This window comes from Dendrobates tinctorius, unplaced genomic scaffold (assembly GCF_039654945.1).
Source record: "Dendrobates tinctorius isolate UK_male_01 unplaced genomic scaffold, ASM3965494v1 ptg000028l, whole genome shotgun sequence".
Classification (NCBI taxonomy): Eukaryota; Metazoa; Chordata; class Amphibia; order Anura; family Dendrobatidae; genus Dendrobates; species Dendrobates tinctorius.
The window spans coordinates 64,085,081-64,108,080 of record NW_027361696.1 but is presented as its reverse complement, the minus strand read 5'-3'; the positions used below and the strand labels follow the sequence as shown (position 1 = coordinate 64,108,080).

Genomic DNA, 23,000 nt, shown 5'->3' with positions numbered 1-23,000 from the left:
TCCGGATTATCATTCCAGTGTAAACAAGCTGACGATCATCTGATCAACGAGAAAAATGCTCGTTCGTCAAGTGAAATGATCAAAAAAAAAAAAAAAAATCTCATTCTCGACAGCACATAGACCAGAGCAAATAGGACATGTGCTGCCGAGAACATTGATACTCTATGTGCACAGAACCAGGGCTGTGGAGTCGGTAAGCCACAGTTGCGACTCCGACTCCTGGATTTTATCAGGCTCCGACTCCTTCATAAATGGCCAATTCATAACAACAAATTTACTGTTGTAAAATATTAAACATCGTGCTTATTCAGTTTCTCACCATCATATAAGTAATCAGACCACTTAGAGCAAAAACTACATTTATTAGAATACAATTAGAATATAGCAAATAACTTTTATAAACTTTTCTAAACTGTAAGTAAATATGCAATAAACACTTTTATGCAGTTAATAAGAAGAAATCTATAAATTTGTCCTCAGAAAAAGTATTGCCTCTGTCAGATCCTCCTTCATGGATGCCCTCAAATCTGATCTAATTATTTTGAGAGCAGAGAACAACCTCTCTACACTAACTTGTGTTGGTGGCAAAGCAGTAACCACTCGGGCAACATCTCTGACAATGTCAGGATACAGAGGAATCGCTTGTTGCACTGTTATTTTTGATGAACGGTCAAATTTCTCAATTTCTTTTAGTGCACATGAAAAATTCTGCTGAAATGTACTGGCTGTGTTCCTTGATGGGGATGACTCTTCTTCTATGCGGGAACGCTTTGCACGGTCCTTGTGATCCAAATATTTTTCGAAATTAAATTCTTCATCAGTTGATGATGAGGGTGAAGATGTGTCAGGACGACCAAATTCTTCTTGTTCCTCCTGACTGTTCTGCAACCCTTTCATCCTTACTGCTATTTCAAACAGAGCTTCTTTTCCTTTACTTAGCTATTGATCATCTAGAAGAATCCGATGCATTGGGTCTACATAAGCAGCTGCCAAAAGAATGTTATTTTGTAATAGTAGCTCCTCTCTCCGTTTCATTGATGTAGCAATGCCACTTGCAATTAACCCTCCTCTTTGGGACAGGCGAAACATCAGGTTCTTCCACTCCTTTAAGAAAATACCTGGAGTTAAGTCCTCTGCTTGTAATTTTTTAGTCACTGTAAATGGGTGCTCTAGCAATTTTTCCAGCACAGTCACCTGATTCCACTGACTTTCATTTAGCGTCAGTTGAGGGTTAGCCATGTCTACAAGAAAGGTTTTCAGTTCAACCAAGCGCTGAATCATTAAGTACTGCCCTATCGTGTGGCTTGATCAATAATTGCCCCTTTTCCAGCACGTCTCTTCAAAATTGAGTCATCTTTAGGGGTTCTGGCAACAGTAGCCAATTTTCTCACCTTGCCAATCAGTGCAGCAGCATGTCCTTCTTGCAGACTGTCTCTTATAGCCAGCTGTAGCGTAGCACAACACAGCGCATGTGATGAATGAAAGAACATATTGACACAGTTTCAACAAGATCATCTAAACTATCATGTTGCTGTTCATCTGAAGCAACTTCAGTTTGCTCCTCAGTTACAATACTGTGTTCCTCTATTTCAAACATTTCTGTGTCTGTGGACCCAGAATGTTCTTCTAGCTGCTGGTCACCATCATTACTCTCATTCATTAGCTTAATAGTACTTATCATATTTGAAGCATTGTCAGTTACGACAGAAAGAACTTGCTCTTTTTTAAGTTCATAGTCTTGCAGAACCTTTTCCACCAAGACCTGGAGAAACTCACTGGTGTGATGAGCTTTGGTGTCTTTTACTGCCAATGTCTTGGTAACTATTTCATTTTTGTCACAAACAAATCGGACATTGATGGCAAAATAATTCACTCTGTGACGTGTGCAGGCATCCATTTTAAGAAACAGAAAGTGCCCCTTGAGAGTTTTTTTAAGTTCTTCCTTTTGTTTAAAAGCTTCTTCGATTACTAATTTTCTAATACTCTCTCTCTCCAGAGAAACACCAAGCTTGCGGGCCAGTTCCCCATTCAGACACATAAAAGCTGGTTGTGAAAATAATGAAATAGGCACACTATCCTTTACAACAAGCTCTATGATCTGTTTTTTAAATGTATCTACTGTCATTGTCACAGTAACTTTGTCACTGACAAAATATCTTGCAACTGATGGCTGCAAAGTTCTCTGCTCCTTTGTTTGGCTGGAAGAGCTGGGCACTGGTTCATTGGTTTGGATGCAGTCTTTCTCATCCACTGCTTTCAGTACTTCTGGATGAAAGCTCTGTAAATGTCTCTTTAGATTAGAAGCTCTGGTAGGAGCATTTTTATCTTTGCCTGAATATGCACTCATCTTGGCTTCACAGCATTTGTTTTCGTCTGGATCATTTGTCATACACTGACAGACATAATGTTTTCTATCTTGAGTGATGGTGAAATGTTCAAATACAGCTGATTTAATGTGATGCTTCTTTGACATTCTCAGGTTTTTAATTCTGCATTCACAATCCAAATGACAATTGTTTTTCCTAAAAACAATTGTACAAAATTATTGCCAGGTCGTACAACTGATATAGTGGTCAGTAATACTGTTATTATTCCTCATGTACTCACAGTTAACTGATGCAAAGTTTGTTGAAAGGATAATACTTCTTACAGTCTTCCTCTTCTGAGTAGCAGGCAGCTGTGAGATGCTTGGAAGATGCACACCTAGTATGATCTAGTCTAGAGGAGGAGCTATACTACTAAGAATTTGCAACATATTTTCACTTTCAGTTTCATACATTGTAAGTAGGGGGGTTGGGGCAGCATGAGGTTAACCAAGTATAAGATTAGATAAGGGCAGTGGAGAACAGTGACACACAAGAAGTAAGAAATGTCTCTATCTCCAGCAGAACTGCTTATCACTGTTGTTCATAGTTTGATAGAACATATATATTTGAGTAACATTTATAAAATTCATATGAAAGTTCAATTATGAAATATTAATACATTTTTTTTTAAAGCTGGAGTCGGTACATTTCTACCGACTCCAACCAAAACGAACTCCGACTCCACAGCCCTGCACAGAACGATCACATTACAAATTATTCTGTGTGCAGAATGTTCCTAGCTGTAAGTGGTACTTTGAGTAAGCCATAAGAATTAAAATAGGCCATTAATATCACCTCTGGAGGAAGTTTCCCACCTAATCCCACCCCTGTGAGGTTCCGCCCCTTGCGGTGTTTTATTCCATCCTGCTCCTGCGGTGTTACATCCCGCCACGCCCCCTGCGGTGTTACATCCCGCCACGCCCCCGCGGAACAGCTGTTTAAAGGGATCATAACACTTTACTTTGGCACTCTGTCCGCTCTTTCGTTTACCGTGTGCAGCTTCGTACTTAGCGGTGGCTGCGCCTTGTATTATAACTGAGCGGGGCTCAGTGAATCCGGCTGAGCTGTAACTATCAGGCACAAAAGGCTAATAAGAGTCTGGAGCGGTGCATGGATAAGCCATGAACAATACGCAGTATTTGGCTCCGTCACTCAACGATTGGTGGTCATCCTAGGGGGTTCTAAAAGATCCAAAGGATCAATATTAATTTTGAGGTTTTTTTGTGGGACTTTTTTTTTTTTTCAAACAAAAAAGGCAGAATTACCATTAAAAAAAAAACTCAATGCTACTGTACATACGGGGGAAAAAATAGTTATTAAAGAGTTTCCAACATGACATACACGAGACTATGCCCGCATCGTGCACTACTGTATTTCAGAAATTAATATAAATGGAAGGAATTGAAGTACTAGAATCGCAGGGACAGAACAACATTTGGATTACTGCGCGCCGTAAATTCTATTTTCATCATCGCGGGATGACAATTCGTCACCAAAATGTTTTACTGCATTTTGTGATTTTTATGACAACGCAAAGTTAACAAAGTAACGTAAAGAATAGAAAAAAAAAGGAAATAATGTAAAAAAAATAAAATAAAAAGTCAATTGTATATATCTTGTAGTAGAGATAAACCGTCCTTGGTACAACCTCTATCACCAATGCATCTACATCTATAAAGAAATAATAATAATAATAATAATAATAATAATAATAATAATAATAATAATGTATGGTCACACTCTGGGGTTTTGCAGCATTTTTTTTTCAGCGTATAAAAAAAATATGCAGGGTTTTAGAGCACTAGCAAAGTGAATGAGCTTTCCTGCCAAGAGAAAGTGCAGAAAAAGCCGCTGCAAACATTCCACATGTGAACACACCCTTACGGCCGTAGACAGACTGTTTGGCTGACCGCTATTTCTCCTGACTCCCCATCGGTCAAGCGCTCTGTTTTTTTCTATTATTGCCGCCACCCGGTGGAGAACAAAAGGATTGGCTGTCAGAAGTCCAATGTGGCGAATCCTTTTCTACTCCAACAGAAAATCTTCTGCATTTAAAAGGTATGTTCACACCTTGCTTTTTCTGTTTTTTTTATATATATATATATATATATATATATATATATATATATATATATATATTATATATTCCTTGCATGAAACACAATCTATGGCCAGAAATATGCCGCAGAAATTACACCTGTTCTTGATCCTTTTTTTTTTTTCTTCAATCTTTAAAGAAGAAAAACTGCAATAGAAATGCTGAAAAAAAAAAAAAGAAAAAAAAACACAACAGGTAAAAAAGCCTGAAAAGAAAAAAAGGAAAAAAAAAAAAACACTTGTGAATGAGGTTTTAGAAATCTCATTCTGTTTTTGAGTTATTTTTTTCCACAAAAAAAAAAAAATTCAAATCAAGGAAAAAAAAATTGCATCAAAAATGCCGCGTGTGAACAAGCCCTTAGGGTATGTGCACACATTGCGGATTCCTCTGTGGATTTTTCCATGCAAAATCTGCAGAATCCGCAGGTCAAAATGCCTGAGTTTTACCTGCGGATTTCTAGCGGATTTCCCCTGCGGATTCCTAGAATGGAATAGGTATAAAAACGCTGCGGAATCCGCAAAGAATGGACATGCTGCAGAAAATAAACCGCTACGTTTCCGCATGGATTTTTCCGCAGCATGTGCACAGCGGTTTTTCTTTTCCATAGGATAACATGGTACTGTACACCGCATGGAAAACTGCTGCGGATCCGCAGACGAATCTGCAACGTGTGCACATACCCTACCATTTAAAGCAGTTGGATGGGATTTTACAAAAACTGAATTTAACAGACGCAGTTGAACAGTGTCTTTTTTGTGTGGCTGACAAACAACACAATTTCTGACAACAACAAAAAAAACTTGTATGAAAACTGCACCAAAAATGGATAAAAACATAACGCAAACACACAATAATCGGAGAAGATTTCTATGACGTAGACACCTGCAGTAAAGGAGGCGGATATGGCTAGGACGGAGGTTACACCGTTATCACAGTCCGGTCAGGGTGCATTTAATTTCAGGCTGTTTTTGTGTCTTTTCCTGTTGTAATTCCACATATATACAGAGTGGAGGGAGGGGGAATATTTACACATTGGCTGCGTTTTCAGGCCCAATCAGGTAACAGCTGGCAACCGGAACTGCCATTCTGCTTCTGGCATTCCAGCTCCAGGCCTCGCAGTGCAGACAGGGAACAAATGAGGACGTGACCCACACAGTTAATGAATATGAAAGATCACTTTTTTTGTTAGTAGAAAATTTTTTAAAAAATAATTATATATATACACACACACACACACACACACACACACACACACACACACACACACACACACAGTACAGACCAAAAGTTTGGACACACTTTATCATTCAAAGAGTTCTCTTTATTTTCATGACCATGAAAATTGTAGATTCACTCTGAAGGCATCAAAACTATGAATTAACACATGTGTAATTATATAATTAACAAAAAAGTGTGAAACAATTGAAAATATGTCTTATATTCTAGGTTCTTCAAAGTAGCCACTTTTTGCTTTGATTACTGCTTTGCACACTCTTGGCATCCTCTTGATGAGCTTCAAGAGGTAGTCACCGGAAATGGTCTTCCAACAGTCTTGAAGGAGTTCCCAGAGATGCTTAGCACTTGTTGGACCTTTTGCCTTCACTCTGCGGTCCAGCTCACCCCAAACCATCTCGACTGGGTTCAGGTCTGGTGACTGTGGAGGCCAGGTCATCTGGCGTAGCACCCCATCACCATCCTTCTTGGTCAACTAGCCCTTACACAGCCAGGAAGTGTGTTTGGGGTCATTGCCCTGTACAAAAATAAATGATGGTCCAACTAAACGCGAACCGGATGGAATAGCATGCCGCTGCAAGATGCTGTGGTAGCCATGCTGGTTCAGTATCCCTTCAATTTTGAATAAATTCCCAACAGTGTCACCAGCAAAGCACCCCCACACCATCACACCTCCTCCTCCATGCTTCATGGTGGGAACCAGGCATGTAGAGTCCATCCGTTCACCTTTTCTGCGTCGCACAAAGACACGGTGGTTGGAACCAAAGATCTCAAATATGGACTCATCAGACCAAAGCACAGATTTCCACTGGTCTAATGTCCATTCCTTGTGTTCTTTAGCCCAAACAAGTCTCTTCTGCTTGTGGCCTGTCCTTAGCAGTGGTTTCCTAGCAGCTATTTTACCATGAAGGCCTGCTGCACAAAGTCTCCTCTTAACAGTTGTTGTAGAGATGTGTCTGCTGCTAGAACTCTGTGTGGCATTGACCTGGTCTCTAATCTGAGCTGCTGTTAACCTGCGATTTCTGAGGCTGGTGACTCGGATGAACTTATCCTCCGCAGCAGAGGTGACTCTTGGTCTTCCTTTCCTGGGCCAGTCCTCATGTGAGCCAGTTTCTTTGTAGCGCTTGATGGTTTTTGCCACTGCACTTGGGGACACTTTCAAAGTTTTCCCAATTTTTTTGGACTGACTGACTTTCATTTCTTAAAGTAATGATGGCCACTCGTTTTTCTTTACTTAGAAGTTGTATTATGGCAAGAAAAAAAAAGCAGTTAACAGTCTATTCAGTAGGACTATCAGCTGTGTATCCACCAGACTTCTGCACAACACAACTGATGGTCCCAACCCCATTTATAAGGCAAGAAATCCCACTTATTAAACCTGACAGGGCACACCTGTGAAGTGAAAACCATTTCCGGTGACTACCTCTTGAAGCTCATCAAGAGAATGCCAAGAGTGTGCAAAGCAGCAATCAAAGAAAAAGGTGGCTACTTTGAAGAACCTAGAAAATAAGACATATTTTCAGTTGTTTCACACTTTTTTTTGTTAATTATATAATTCCACATGTGTTAATTCATAGTTTTGATGCCTTCAGAGTGAATCTACAATTTTCATAGCCATGAAAATAAAGAAAACTCTTTGAATGAGGTTTGTCCAAATTTTTGGTCTGTACTATATATATTTTGATGTATGTATCTATACACACACACACTATTATATATATATATATATATATATATATATATATATATATATATATATATATATATATATATATATATACACACACACACACACACACTGTAATATTTATAAATACTGTTTGTTATTTTGTAAACAATGAGACACTTGGTTCCTAAGTCACTAAAAAGCCATTTCCCCAATATGTAGCATTGGCCAAACCCAATTTCACGTCAGCCTGCGCCAAATTTACATTAACCCGAATTTGCTCATGACCTAACAGAAGTGTAAAACTTGTTTGTTTTTTTCTACTCCCTTTTTTCCCTCCATGTATTCATGCATTTGCTTTACTTCTCCCCCACATCTGTCATCAACTCTCACATCCTCTCCTGTTTATCAGATGGAAAACTCAAGCATGCGTGAATGGCATTATGTCATCAGAAACACTGGCAGACATGGCAGAGGTGTGGCTATGCCTCGCTCCTGTGTGCAAAACTACTGGGGAAGAAAAGAAAAAAAAAAAAAAAAAGAAAACCCTAAAAAAAATAAGAAATAAATTGCATCTAATAATATGTTCCAAGTCCCCACAGCTGCATGTCTCACCGATGTTCGACAGCCATAACACATGCAGGGATTGCCTGCTTGGTAGGCAATCCCTACATGTGTTGCTCCTGTCGAACAGCTGCAGGGACTCGGAACATATTCTTTGAGCACAACTAAGACACTCGGCACCCGAGCATGCTCTCATAACACCTTATCCCAGCATATTCACTCATCACAATTAGGCTATGTGCACACGATGCGTTTTTGCAGAAATACTCCGAAAATGCAATGGAATACTAAAGCAAGGTAATGCAATGACAATCCTGAAGCGTTATGCACATGACCCGTAAATTTTCGCATTTGCAGTGGGTTTTTTTCTGCAGCATGTCAATTCTTTTTGCATTTCTGCAGTGTTTTTGACTCATTGACTTCAACTGAGTCAATCAAATCTGCAGCAAAAACGCTGCTGCGGAATTGTAAAAGGAAATGATGTCAGACAGAGGAAGTGTGTGGGCGAAGAATATGTGTGCGTCTGCCTGCGGGTGTCTGCGTCTGCCTGCGGGTGTCTGCTTACCCATGCGATGAACAGCCCATAGTGATTGTACTTACGTATCGTCTGATGGGACTACTACTCCCATCCGGCTACGTCTTTTGTCACATATAATAGAGACAGCATGAGCCATTGATGGGAGAATAGTCTCATCATCCGGTGCCTAAGTTCCATTGTAAAAAAAAAAAAAGAAACAAAACATTGACATAATCACATACAATATACATACTCACCGAACAACCTAATCCCTGAGGCCCTCATCTCCTGTAATCAATCAAAAATAATAAACCAACATATACTCCCTGTCCGCTGTATTCCATTTAATACTGAGTGTCCCACGTTGATGTCACGCGGCCACCAGCGATACAGGAGGTAATCGCTCCCACAGTGTAAGTGTATCAATAAGCCGCCGTGAGAGTTCACCGAAATACATCAGTTGATCAGCTCTGGTGCTCTCGCTTTTGGCACCGCTGCATGTGAAAGTTCTCACACAGCAGTAGTGCCGTGAGAGCACTATAGCTGATGAACTCCAGTGAACTCTCACGGCAGTGCTGTGATACACTGTGGGAGCGAATACCTCATGTCAGTGTATCGCCGGTGGCCGAGTAGAGCAGTCACATCCTCCAATGTAACTGTTCTACATGTTAGCTTGCAGTGGGACACGTCGGACAGGATAGTATTATATGTTGGTTTATTATTTTTTGATTGTATGCAGGAGACGAGGGCATCGGGGATTAGGCGTTCAGTAAGTATGGTTAATTTAGATTCAATAAAGGAGTCTGTGTGATTATTTCAAATAAAGGATTTTATTCTGGCTGTGTTCATTTACCATATAACTATAGGATTTGTAATGGATAGGTGTCTTATAGACCCTTCTCCTTTACTACCCTGTGGGCTTGATGTCACCTGACAATACAGAGGTGACATCAACCATACAAAATATTTACCCCACTTGCCACTGCTACAGGGCAAGTGAGAAGAGCGAGGCTAAGTGCCAGAATTGGCACTTCTATAAGATGTGCAATTTCTGGGTATGCTGAGAGCTGATGCTTTTACCCTGGAGGTTCCAATATGCATGGCCCCTTTTCAGGCTATTAATATCAGCCCGCAGCTGTCTGCCTAGCCTTTGCTGGTTCGATTTTATAGGGGGTTCAAGCTCATGTCAATTTTTTTCTGGGGTTCCCCTATAAACTAGCCAGTAAAGGCTAAGCAAACATCTGTGAGCTGATATTAATAGCCTGGGAACCTTTATGGCTATTGGCTCCTTCCTAGAAATATAACATCAGCCCTCAGCGGTCGGCTTTCCCTCTGCTGGTTATGAAAATTATGCGGGAGCCCACGCAATTTTTTTTTTTTTTTACATTTTTAAAAAAAATAAAACAGATACTGCGTTTCACGCGGTTTTCTGATAGTTGCTGCTTTGTTACAGCATACGTAGGTTAATTATGGTAATGCTCCTACATAGGCATGTGTGTGTCTTTATTTAACTCTTTATGTGTCGTTTTATTAATGAGGGTATTTGGCTGACACCTGTTCATTACTAAACCTTGGGCTAGGTATAAATATACGGTATATATACGGTCTTCAATGGTGAATGAAAAAGAAGATGTTGAACAAAGAAATGACATCACAATTTTTTTTTAAAATATGTTTATTTATCTCTATGGATTTAGAAGAACACATGAAAAAAACGCATCAAAAACGCAGATTTTCCACTGCGTTTTTCTGCCAAGAGATGCTGAAACCTTGCAGAAATTTCTGCAAGAAAATACGCAACATGCACACATAGCCTTAGACAGTAAATAAATCAGGGTATACAAATTACCTTGAATATTTCATTTCCCTAAGAATGATGCATGGCTTTTAAGTCTCCTCACTCTGACATGACCGGCTTGACATGCCACGCTCCACAAGGAAAAACGTTACCCCTTAGATCCCAATAAATCAAAATACAATGCTGTGCCTAGTCTCTTGCCAGACATACTTGGAAGGGATGAAATACTGCAGATTGTGCAGGAAGTTTACAAACTTTAGAGGCCCAATTCATTTTTGCATTTGCATCTTTCTTTTTGTCCAGTTTTTGGTGTTTTTCATTTGCGCCTTAAAAAAACAAATGATAAATTAGGCCCATGATGCCCATATGCCTTAAGCCGCATTCATACATCCAACTTTCACAGTAGGCGTTTAGACAGGTGAGGGTCTCCTGACCCAAACTCAATATAGGAATATAGAAGGCAGTTGAGTTTTGGGTGAGCACACACTTGACTGCTCCTCATATCACGGTCCATACATACCACGAAAGTTGGATATGTGACGCCAGCCTTTATATGTGTCCAAGGCCAGTTTGACTTAGCTGAAAAAGGAACACGCCTTTGCCGCACTTGGCTGAACATGGGACCGGACATGTTGAAATCCAACATGTCCAACCCTTCTTTCCCTCGACATCAGTTTCAGGTGCTAATCTGGCCATAAACATGGGATTGCTGCTGTTTGAGAGACAGCCATCTCTCCTGAATCCCCCATAAATATGAGCCCTCATGGTGGAAGAGGAGAAAGCCGATGTTAGACTCTTCTTTTAGTGGCTTATCTTCCCTGAAAACATTAAAATCTGCTCAATCCTTCTCTTCCGCAGCATCATCTGTCAGGGTAGAGTCAGGAGGTCCACACAGTCTGTTCAAGCTGAAATGAGGGGTTCGGACAACTTTCTTATACTATGTATGGAGGTCTCAGGGCATTGATGACCCATTCTAAAGAAAGACCACCAAAGTGTGATCAGTGTAGGAACATTTAAGAGAACGGGACTAAAGGGATCCACAGACTAATGTTGGGAGAACCCGCTGAACTCTTGTGTATGGGGCCCCCAAAAGATGATCTCGGAAGAGATAAGAGTCCAACATGTCAACTTTCAGACTATTGATCCTCTAGAGAAAAGCCTCTGCCAGAGTGGTTTGTCGGTGGCTCTTTCAGAGAGCACAGGAGCTCTAGAGCTCCTTTGTATAAGAGAGTTGGGCAAGATAGTTGCCAGAAGAACGATCTATAAATAGTGATCGGGGCTTAAAGAGGTTGTCCACTACTTTTTCACTAATGACCTATTCCAAGGATAGGTCATCAATGTCTTATAGCCTGGGGTCAGACACCGGGAACCCCCGCCGATCAGCTATTATCGGTGTCGGACGCAAGGACTCACTTGCGGAACTGGACGTTTTCTGGTAGTGACCGAGGCTTATTGTACATCCACCTCCTATTCAAATCAATAGGAGGCGTATGTGTAGCACCGTGCGGCATCCACCATCAGAAGCTCCACAAGTATTTCCGTCCAACAAATCTGATCGGTGGGGGTGTCGGATGATCAGACATTGATGACCTCTCCTAAGGAAAGGTCATCAATGAAAAAGTAGTGGACAACCTCTTTAAATCTCTTATTGAATCTAGAGCATCTTACTCTCGAGACCCTGGACCAAAACTGGAGAATCAACCATTTTGACGAATTTCCCGCAAAGGCTAGTTTCACGTTAGGACATTCTTCGACCATTTGTGGATCTCCTGAACAGAAATCCATAGCCTCATTTATGCTCACAAGGCTGCCGAGCATGGGACAGTAGACCCATGGCAGGACCGTACATTGCGGTCTATATGTTGGACGCGTGAACAGTTACATCCGTGCGACTGTTACCATCAAAGAGATTTTTACCAATGGATCTGAAAAAAAAAAAAAAAAAAAAGTGTGGAACTCAGTAGTACACCGCCAATCTTCCGTCCATTGTATACGGATCCCCCTAAAGTTTAAAGGCCGACCTGCAAAATCGGATGAGAATAGAACTTTGTCAGATCTGTGATTTAAAAAAATGAGTTCATACATAAAATGCTGTCCGAAAAAAAAAAAAATCAGTTTGAATGCTGCAGAAATGCTGTGAAAAAAAAATAGGCAATCCACAACTAAACAAATTTTGCCATGGATTTGCATGCTGATTTTGCCTTTTTGCGTCCAACCAGCCGCTAATTTTTCCCAGAGATCTGCGGCAAATTTGAGATATAAAAAGCCAAATACATCAATGATATTTAACACTAGTGGAATCTTGGCAAAAATGTAATAAAAATGTGTCCCATCGCTGTATTTGGGGGGCCCGTTCTAAGTCTGATCCTCCCGCAGACAAGACGAAGACGGAGGCCTTCTGTCTATATACTGCGAAGATTTGCAGAAGTAGGAGACATTCGACAAATGTGTGTGACAGCCTCTTCCTCCAGCGATCAGGAAGTGCCGGAACGTCAGGCTGCAGCCAATCTCCAGCTGGCGGATCTATAACCTGCCTTTCTCATGGTATTAGTCTTAATTAGTCTTTGTGTCAGGAGTGCTCTTCTTCCTCTTCACTTTCGGATAATTAATGCTGGAAATGAAAGCAGCGGCTGGAGATCAAAAAAAAAAAAAAAAAAAAAATTCAGCCATATGTCTCACATTCCAAGATCTGAACCACTTAAGGTTCATTTCTCACCTTCTTCAGAGGTGGTCCTATCATCCGGGGACGTCGACGCTTATTAACGCAGACATTTTAACCCGTAGCTCCGATGGATTAAATGCTCTAATCGGAACAGCGCCTTGGGCATTGGAATACTGCACAATCTCCGCTCCCATACTAACAAGATTAAACCAGTCAGGGGCCTGGAAAAGCTGGGTTACTAACCCATGCAACATAGGCCCATTTACATATTCAGCTAATTTATTTTTATTTTTTTTTAATTTTAGCTGAAAGTCTTCACTCCCGGGTGACTCAAAGGTTGAGTTCAAATCCGAGCAAGAGATAAAATGATTACCAGGTAAATCCTGAGTGCTCAGGGTGAACGTGGAAGACGCCTCTTAGTGATAATGCTCCTAACACCACGACAAAAAAAAAAAAAAAAGTGACAACGGTTCAAAAAAGCCTTGTCTCCAGGTGCAATTTGTTTATACAACCTGTGCTTTACTCCTTCTCTCCAGGTCCAATGCTGAGTCTCCCGGTGTCCGCCAATCAGTGAGCTCAGAGGCTCGTGCCGTTAACTCAAGCAGAGCTGCTGAGCTCAGTTATTGGCTGCAGCGCTGCTAATGTGATGTCAGCGCTGCAGACAATAATGGACACAGAGAGCAGCAGCAGAGACTTAGCACTGGACCTGCGGAGGATGAGTAAAGCCCCCCATACACCTTATACTAATGTCAGCTGAATCCGACGATATCGACAGGTTCAGCCAACTGTTATGTGTATGGGGGCTCCGGCTGAATGATGGTGGGGGGGGGGATGTCCATTGTGCATGTCCAACTTCAGACTGCTGATTGTGTTATTCTCCCAGAGATAAGCCGCTGGCCGACATGTCAGACAATTTTTTTTTTTTTTTTAATAAATTCCTTTAAGAGTATGGATTTTTTTTTTCCACCGAGGCAAAATCTGCACTAAATCGTCCAGATTTTCGTACGGAAGACTGCGGCAAAGGACAATTTTCGCTGCAGATTTTCTCCATTGCATGTGGATGCAATACTGTAAAAAGAGAACGAAAGAAAATTTTGACATCCGCTGGTGTGAACACTGCGATCAGGAATAAAATATTACAACCAATCAAAAAGTATTTTCCCAGAGGAAATTCATTCCAACCATCAGTCACATACATTGCATTTCTGGCACTAATTAAAAGCTATGATCTCCAGGCCGCATCCATCATTTGCTTTAAGTCCCTTTTTTTTTTTTTTTTTTTTTAGTTTTAGTTTTAGTTTATTGCCCCCTTTGGTGCACACGGGTTCACAAATTTTGTGCAAAATAAAATGCAAGTTTTTCTCACTTAAAAAAAAAAAAAAGTTGTATGATGTATAAAAATTGTGCATGCGTTTCAACATTTATGCAAAAATTTCTGTTGAACAAATATATATAAAAAATAAAAAAAGTTACAATAGTGAATGGGCCACAAACAAAACAGGCCCACAATGGTAAAAAAAAAAAAAAAAAAAAAGACAAAAATAGACGCAAATTAAAGGAAAAATAAGGCACAAAAAGAAAAAAAATGCCTTAAAGCGGAAACAAATCAGACCAAAAAAAAACAATAAGGAAAGGGGTTTAATTGGTAACAAAAAGAAAATAGAATAAGAAGTGAGATCTGCAACCACTGATGGAATGAAGGAGGGTGCGGAGATAGGTTTACGTTGCAGGGGAACGAGAGGCACTAATGGCGCTTTCTACCTGACCTACAGACAAACTCCTTGTCTTCTTCCAATGCAAAGACCTTGAGTGTAATTAGCAATGATTTATCTGTATAACCGCGAGTGGGCCGCACATCGCTTCCAGTGAAATTGGATCTTGGGGGCCACAGCACAGCAGGGATGGAGACACCTGTTATGTATCCCTGCCAGAAACCATTGCAAATCCTCCGGCTACCAGATCCACTAGGAAAGGAAAAGGCGTTAGGTCACGATGCTGGGTTCCCGGCCAACATATTCAGGGATTTGGAGGTGGAACCCATGTTACACACCTGTTACGTTCCCTCCTCTTACAAGGGAACACCATGTCTTTCAATAACTGGAAGTCCCACAGGTTGTATTTTTTAAGTTCTTTACTCACCCTCCCCAGGCCAGTGTCTGTTATTGTCTGGAGAGCTGACAGAGAGCTCAGCGGCTTGTGCTATCAACTTGGGAAGGCCGCTGAGCTCACTGATGGTTAGCAGTGGGAGCAGTATCAGAGACTTATGGCTGGACCCTCATTCAGACGTCAGATTTTTGCAGTTTTTCACGGACAGCAGCTGTCTAGTCTGTAGGACCAGTCACATGTCTGCAATTTTCTGTCCGCGTAAAATATTAGAGACGTGTCCAATTTTGAACTCAAAATTAACAATGATTCCGATCCAATTTTCACGGACTTTCAGAACGGAGAAGGTGGAGGTTTTAATTTCCCCATGTACGAGAACATAGGATGACATCAGAATAATCGGTCCTATTTTCTTGTACATGACAAATTATTAAATAAATCGAATGTCTCAATGAATCCCACAACCAACATCTACCTTTTTCCATACCTGTTAGACATCTATCCTGTACACTACGATGTGGTTTCTATCTATATACCCCCCAAACAACATTCAGACGGAAATCCCCGATAAAGCCGTTCACCACAGTGAGGAAGATGAAGTCACTTTGTGCGCCATCTGGCCATTGTCTATAAGGCGGCAACAAAAACGTGGTCTACCACCATAAGTACGTAGGTGGTCTATCCTTACACTTCTAGGGCAGAACACTAGGTACATTTAGTGCCGGAAAATTTCTGCAAGTACAGCAATATGGTTTTATGAGCAAACATAACAAAACCCACAAAGACTGTTCATATCCTGGGCTCCGGCAGGGTCTTTTATTTGGCTAGTCAGTGTCTAATGTGGTATCTCATGTACTTGGCAAGTAGCTGCCCCATGGCACGTTGTCAGATACGAAGACCCGAACTGTTAAAAAAAAAAAAAAGGACAAAACTATGGACCCTCAAGCGCCTAGACTGCAAGCTGTTCAGCAACCACGAAGCTCTACAAAAGCATCTTCCTTTCCATCTTAGCAAGTAACCACATACTGACAAGAATACGGCCTTTTCGTCTGTAATCACCCTCACTACCGGCCCAGCCCAGGAACTCAAACTTCACACAGGGACACCCGACACTTATTTTCTCATGTAATTATCACATTATGTGCACATAAGTTACTTAAATATGACTTACAATGAAATAATCAGCTGAATGAATGGAGGCCTCCAGGGCAGGGTGAGCAGAGCCGTAATTTTGGGGTCAATATTAGAGCTGCAGAGAGATCCAAATGGTCTACCGAACCAAACGCAAAGCGGTCATCTGATACCGTTCACTTTCACGTCAGAGGAGAGTGCGGCCAATAACGTTACGACCCCATGTGCACAGGTCTCAATTTCATTGAAGCAAAACTACAGGTGCATCTCACAAAATTAGATCATCATCAAAAAGTTAATTTATTTCAGTTCTTCAATACAAATTGAAACTCAAGTTATAGAGTCATTACACACAGAGTGATCTATTTCGAGCATTTATTTCTGTTAATGTTGATGATTATGGCTTACAGCCAATGAAAACCCAAAAGTCATTATCTCAGCAAATTACAATACTTTATAACACCAGCTTGAAAAATGATTGTAAAATCCGAAATGTTGGCCTACTGAAATGTATGTTCAGTAAATGCACTCAATACTTGGTCTGGGATCTTTTGTCATCAATTACTGCATCAATGCGGTGTGGCATGGAGGCGATCAGCCTGTGGCACTGCTGAGGTGTTATGGAAGCCCAGGTTGCTTTGATGGCAGCCTTCAGCTCATCTGCACTGTTGGGTCTGGTGTCTCTCATCTTCCTCTTGACAATACCCCATATATTCTCTATGTGGTTAAGGTCAAGCGAGTTTGCTGGCCAATCAAGCAAAGTGATACTGTTGTTTGTAAACCAGGTCTTGGTACTTTGGCAGTGTGGGCAGGTGCCAAGTCCTGCTGGAGAATGAAATTTCCAACTCCAAAAAGCTTGTCGGCAGAGAGAAGCATGAAGTGCTCTAAAATATCCTGGTAGACTGCTCCGCTGACTGTGGTCTTCATAAAACACAGTGGACCTACACCAGCAGATGACATGGCTCCCCAAACCATCACTGATTGTGGAAACTTCACACTAGACCTCAAGCAGCTTGGATTGTGTGCCTCTCCACTTTTCTCCATACAATCAGTGATGGTTTGGGGAGCCATGCCATGACTATCTAACACATGAGTTTCACTTTTTGTACTGAAGAGCTTAAATAAACTTTTTGATGAGATTCTAATTTTGTAAGATGCACAAGTAAGTGGCACCGGATGACCCCTTTGAAAATTTGCAGAACCCATTCACCAATTTAGGTTGGACCAAAAGACCATCTAATGTGTATGGAGGCCATCTGACTGATGATGACAAGGGAGAGGGGGAATCGGGCAACTGAAATTTTAATGCTTCTTTTAATTTTCATAAGAAATGAGCTGCTCCCAAAAGTGTCTGGCAGCGGCTTTCTCCTCTCTCCTCATTGAAGCCTCTGCCATGCCAAGCACTGGGGCAGCCAGTAGAGATCAGTGTCTGCTATGCAAAAGTCCAATTGACGGAGCGATCTGGTGTAATCATCTCTAGATTACAAAAAGTCGAACTACTGACGCCAAAATGCAGACTGTACCCAACTAATTAATTTTACATCTGTATTCGGCTGGCACGTGGACCAATATAGCTTCATTGATCCATACTTTAAAACTGGGTCCATGTCACCGGGCCACGAGATTCACCAAGTGTCCTATTCTCAAACGTCTTGCGGCTCATTTGCCCAATAAAGTATACGGGAATCCATATAATATTGAAACATGGGACAGACTTGGTACTTCAGCCTTCCATCCATATTTAAACCGTTTTTTTCCACAGATTTATTGTTAAAGTGGTTGTCCAGGTTCAGGATGAAAGTCTGCAGTCAGTCCATATGACTGCAGAATTGTGAATCCTCACAGTGCGCACACTGCACACTGTCAGGATTCTCAAATAGCGAGAGGGGACAACCACGTGACCGAAAGTATGCGATCTGCATACTTCCGGCCACATTCTAATTAGACGTGTCCGGCCTTACTCAATAGACGTCGAATACGTGTGGGTATGTGTTTGTTCACTCTTGCCGCCAGAACCGGAGAATACTGACGGCACATTGACAGCACTGCAGCTAATCACAGAATGAGCGGCTCTGTCCAAGTAGACAGCACAGGCCACTCAGAGCTGCTGAGCTTAGTGATGGGTTGCAGCACTGTCAAAGTGACAATACCAGACACTGGGAGATGATGCGGAAACTTAGCGCTGGACCTGTGAAGGGCAAGTAAAGAATGGTTACAAATTATTACAAATTATTAGAAAGAGCAATCACAGACTAGCATCTATCATGCAAAAAACATTTTAGACACAGCCGACTTGTTTCCAGACAATAACCGATGGTTGTTCCTTGCCAAGTTGCACCTGACGAAATGTCCGACACAATCCTCATAGATTATGTGCAATTCTTTGCATACTTTACACTCGAAGTTTCAATTAAATAACAAAAAGGAAAAAAGATACATAAAAAGAAAGAAGGAAAATTAAGATTTTTGGCATCTAACAATATTCAAACTCAAACCAAAATTCCTTCTGAAAATGTATCCGTCGGCCGTTCTCTCTCATTAAGATCGGATAAAAAAAAAAAATGTTTCCCACTGTAATAATTAATAAATCAATATATTATATTACGGAACGGCGGCTCAATGTTTGTTTTTTTTAGGATGAGCGATGGGGTCTGGATCGGACAGATAACTCACGCCTCAACCTCGGGAGTGTCACTCACAATGGGCGCAAGGGGTCATACGACGTCAGCGAGGGCCCAAATTACTTGTGCATCCATACATCCCATATCTTGTAATATTACATAAGCCGGGCCACAACCCCCACGGAAGACATCATGGTGCCGATACATGGTCACCCAGATTCCAGGAACCAACAAGGACGGACAACCCAAGCTTCATAACGAGACGTATCCAAGCCATGACCGAAAAAAAGGACAATTCAAGGACTTCCAATTACTGCCATTTTTTTTTTAGGGTTCCTTTAAGAGCAGATCTGTTAGTATATAATGGTGGTGTACTTCATGAAATATCACACCAAAGGTAATGACTGGAGCTGGAGGTGTGATTTTACTGTCATCTGCACGTGTTACGTTCCCTATTAGCGTAGCCATATCCCACATGTAACAAAGTCAACAAAGTAGTCTGGGAATATTCCAATAATAATAATATATAATGAACAATAATAATGCAAAAATAAAATAATGAAAAATCGGAATTAAAAAATTTGCATATTCATCACCCAGTGACATTTCTTTTAATTAGGCCCCAACATACATTTGGATTTTTTTAAATCACGCCAACATTTTTTGGTAAAGTTTGTATTTCCTATTGCTTCGCACCGGCGTTCTGTCTGAATGGCTTTGTCACCGGAATGAATGTCACCGGAATGAATTTCACCGCAATGCCTTCCATCTTTTTTTCTTTCCCCCCCCTCCTGCAGATAAGCATCCAGCTTTCGGTCAGGGAAGGGGGATAAAAGGGGATGCTTTCCCTTTCACAAAAAATAAAAATATGAAAGGGCCCCCATAATTAATACTTAGTCCTGGGGGAGGGAAGGAGGCCGCTCAGTCCCCTCCTCCTCCACACCTGGCCTTACTATTGCATATGCAAAAAATAAACAAACTGTGCCTAATGCCTCACAGACCCCCCACAACACAGCCCCCCATTACCCCTCACAGCAAATCAGCCAAACAGTTACTAAAATAAGAAAAAATTATGCAACATTTGCTTGTAGACAATAGAAGCCAATTAACCCCACAAGCACTGGCATCCATGCCCACTTTATTATTATTTTTCCCATAAAGGCACCCACCCCCCCCTTTTTTTGTTTCCAATAATCCACCCCATCCCCCTCCCCAGCTAGAAAAAAAAAAAAAAGAATGAGGCAAAATGGAAGGAAATCCCTTTTGCTTGCAACGTGCTCCTTGCTGCAGACTGCAGGCCTGGAGCAGACAGGGCTGGATTCATTCTTTTTTTTTTTTTTTTTTTTCCTCCCTCCCGCTCCTCTTCTTCTTTTGCAACCATCAAGGAATTTGATGCGGGAGGGCGCACTCTTGTTTTTGGAATGTCTGGGTGCACATTTTAAGGGGGTTCAAAGCCCCCAAGTCCTAAACTAAAATAAACGGGGGGATGTAAACGCAGCATTGGCTCAGCCCTGCAGCTCTCCACCTCCCCTCCTGCTGCCATAGCCAGGGCCAAAATCTGTGCAGCCCCATCTCCCGGCCATGCTCCCCTGCACCCCGCACGTGAGCCCCGCAGCTGCCATGTCCTCCTACCTTGCCTTCGCCGTCCTTTCGTAACTCCATCCCGAGCCAGCCCCCAGAGGATCTCCAAAGCCTGCGGTCGGGTAATTTCTATCCATAGATTTCTCGGGGAAGGGTTTGTAGAGGGCTGGGTTGGCTCCTCTCGCCTCTTGCTTTGCAGGCTAATTGCTTCTGCTTCCTTTCTCTCGGGCTCTCCTTCTCCTCCTGTGATCTACCAGCCCCTCCAAAACCAAAAAATCAGATCTGGAGCTGGATGTGGGGTCCCCCTCTGGCAGGAGCGCTCCTCAGCCCCCCAGAAGGCTCGGCGTGCAAACCTTCCTTGTCTGGATCGCAGATGTATTTTGGTTTTTTTCTCATGGTGCAGCCATTTTTGCAGTCTCTCTATGTGTCTATTTCAGCTTCCCAGCATACATTTCAGTGAACTGTACAAAGGGGGAGGGGAGGAAGAAGGCAGGAGGGAGAGAAAGGCAGGCAGAGCAGACACCGAGGCGAAGACTCCCCTCCTGCTGCCACCGCCACACAGAGCCAGGGGGAGGAGGAGGAGGAGGAGGAAAGGGCTGAGACACAGGCTAAAATTACACCAGAGCCCAGGCAGCGCATACATCCTCACCACTGATCACCAGACACACACTCTGCACACACTGTCTGCAGCTGATCACCAGACACACACATGCATCCACTGCCACTCTGCACACACTGTCTGCAGCTGATCACCAGACACATACATGCATCATTCCACAGCCACTCTGCACACACTGTCTGCAGCTGATCACCAGACACACACATGCATCCACTGCCACTCTGCACACACTGTCTGCAGCTGATCACCAGACACACACATGCATCTACAGCCAGCCACTCTACACACACTGTCTGCAGCTGATCACCAGACACATACATGCATCCACAGCCACTCTACACACACTGTCTGCAGCTGATCACCAGACACACACATGCATCTACAGCCAGCCACTCTACACACACTGTCTGCAGCTGATCACCAGACACATACATGCATCTACATACAGCCACTGCCATTCTGAACACACTGTCTGCTAAATGAGTGTGTTGGCAGGGATGGCACTTCTGTGTTTGATGATCAGCTGCAAACATTGTGTGCAGGGGTAGCACTGGCTGTAGATGCGTGTGTATGTAAATATATATATATATATATATATATATATATACACACACACACTGCTCAAAAAATAAAGGGAACACTTAAACAACAGAATCTAACTCCCAAGTAAATCAAACTTCTGTGAAATTAAACTGTCCACTTAGGAAGCAACACTGATTGACAATCAATTTTACATGCTGTTGTGCAAATGGAATAGATAATTATCAAGACACACTCAATAAAGGAGTGGCTGGAGGCGCTACCAGGAGACAGGACAGTACACCAGGAGACATGGAGGGGGCATAGAAGGGCCACAACCCAGCAGCAGGACCGCTACCTCCGCCTTTGTGCAAGGAGGAGCACTGCCAGAGTCCTGCAAAATGACCTCCAGCAGGCCACAATGTGCATGTGTCTGCACAAACTGTTAGAAACGTCCACAGATGGGGGTTGTGCTCACAGCTCAACACCGTGCAGGATGCTTGGCATTTGCCACAGAACAGGATGGGCAAACTCGTCACTGGCGCCCTTTAACCTTCACAGATGAAAGCTGGTTCACACTCAGCAAATGTGACAGAGTCTGGAGGCGCCATGGAGAGCGATCTGCTGCCTGCAACATCCTTCAGCATGACCGGTTTGGCAGTGGGTCAGTAATGGTGTGGGGTGGCATTTCTTTGGAGAGCCGCACAGCCTTCCATGTGCTTGCCGGAGGTAGCCTGACTGCCATTAGGTACCGAGATGAGTTCCCCTTGTGAGACCATATGCTGGTGCAGTTGGCCCTGGGTTCCTTCTAATGCAGGACAATGCCAGACCTCATGTGGCTGGAGTGTGTCAGCAGTTCCTGCAAGATGGGATGGACTGGCCCGCCCGTTCCCCAGACCTGAATCTGATTGAGGACATCATGTCTCGCTCCATCCACCAACGTCACGTTGCACCACAGACTGTCCAGGAGTTGGAGGATGATTTAGTCCAGGTCTGGGAAAGATCCCTCAGGAGACCATATGCCACCTCATCAGGAGCTTGCCCAGGCGTTGTACAGTAGGGAGGTCATACAGGCATGTGGAGGCCACACATAATACAGAGCATCTTTTCCTTGTCATGAGGCATTTGCACTGAAGTTGGATCAGCCTGTAATTTGATTTTCCTCTTTGATTTTGAGTATCATTCCAAATCCAGACCATGGAATATTTATATTGATTTACATTGATAATTGTTATGTTTTATTGTTCTGAACACATTCCACTATGCAATGAATAAAAGTTTGCAACTGGAATGTTTCATTCAGCGATATCTAGGATGTGTTATTAGTGTTCCCTGTATTTTTTGGGGCAGTGTGTGTGTGTGTGTATGTGTGTGTATATATATATATATATATATATACACACACATTCATACGTACATAAACCAAATAAATATACAAACAATAGACAAAGACTGAAAATAAATACCGTATATATCCACTAGACTAAATCAGCAGCAAATCTACAAACATGTCTGATTCTGC

General features: G+C 42.2%; 1 protein-coding gene across 1 annotated transcript in view; it reads right to left on the bottom strand.

The window, feature by feature from the left end:
* PRR12 (proline rich 12) overlaps positions 1-20,993 on the bottom strand; it is a 116,385-nt gene extending 95,392 nt beyond the window's left edge. The window contains exon 1 of the mRNA XM_073570839.1: positions 20,392-20,993. Coding sequence (XP_073426940.1) covers positions 20,392-20,477 — 86 coding nt within the window. The 5' untranslated portion in view covers positions 20,478-20,993. The remainder of the gene's footprint in view (positions 1-20,391) is intronic.
* Between the last annotated feature and the right edge of the window lie 2,007 nt (positions 20,994-23,000).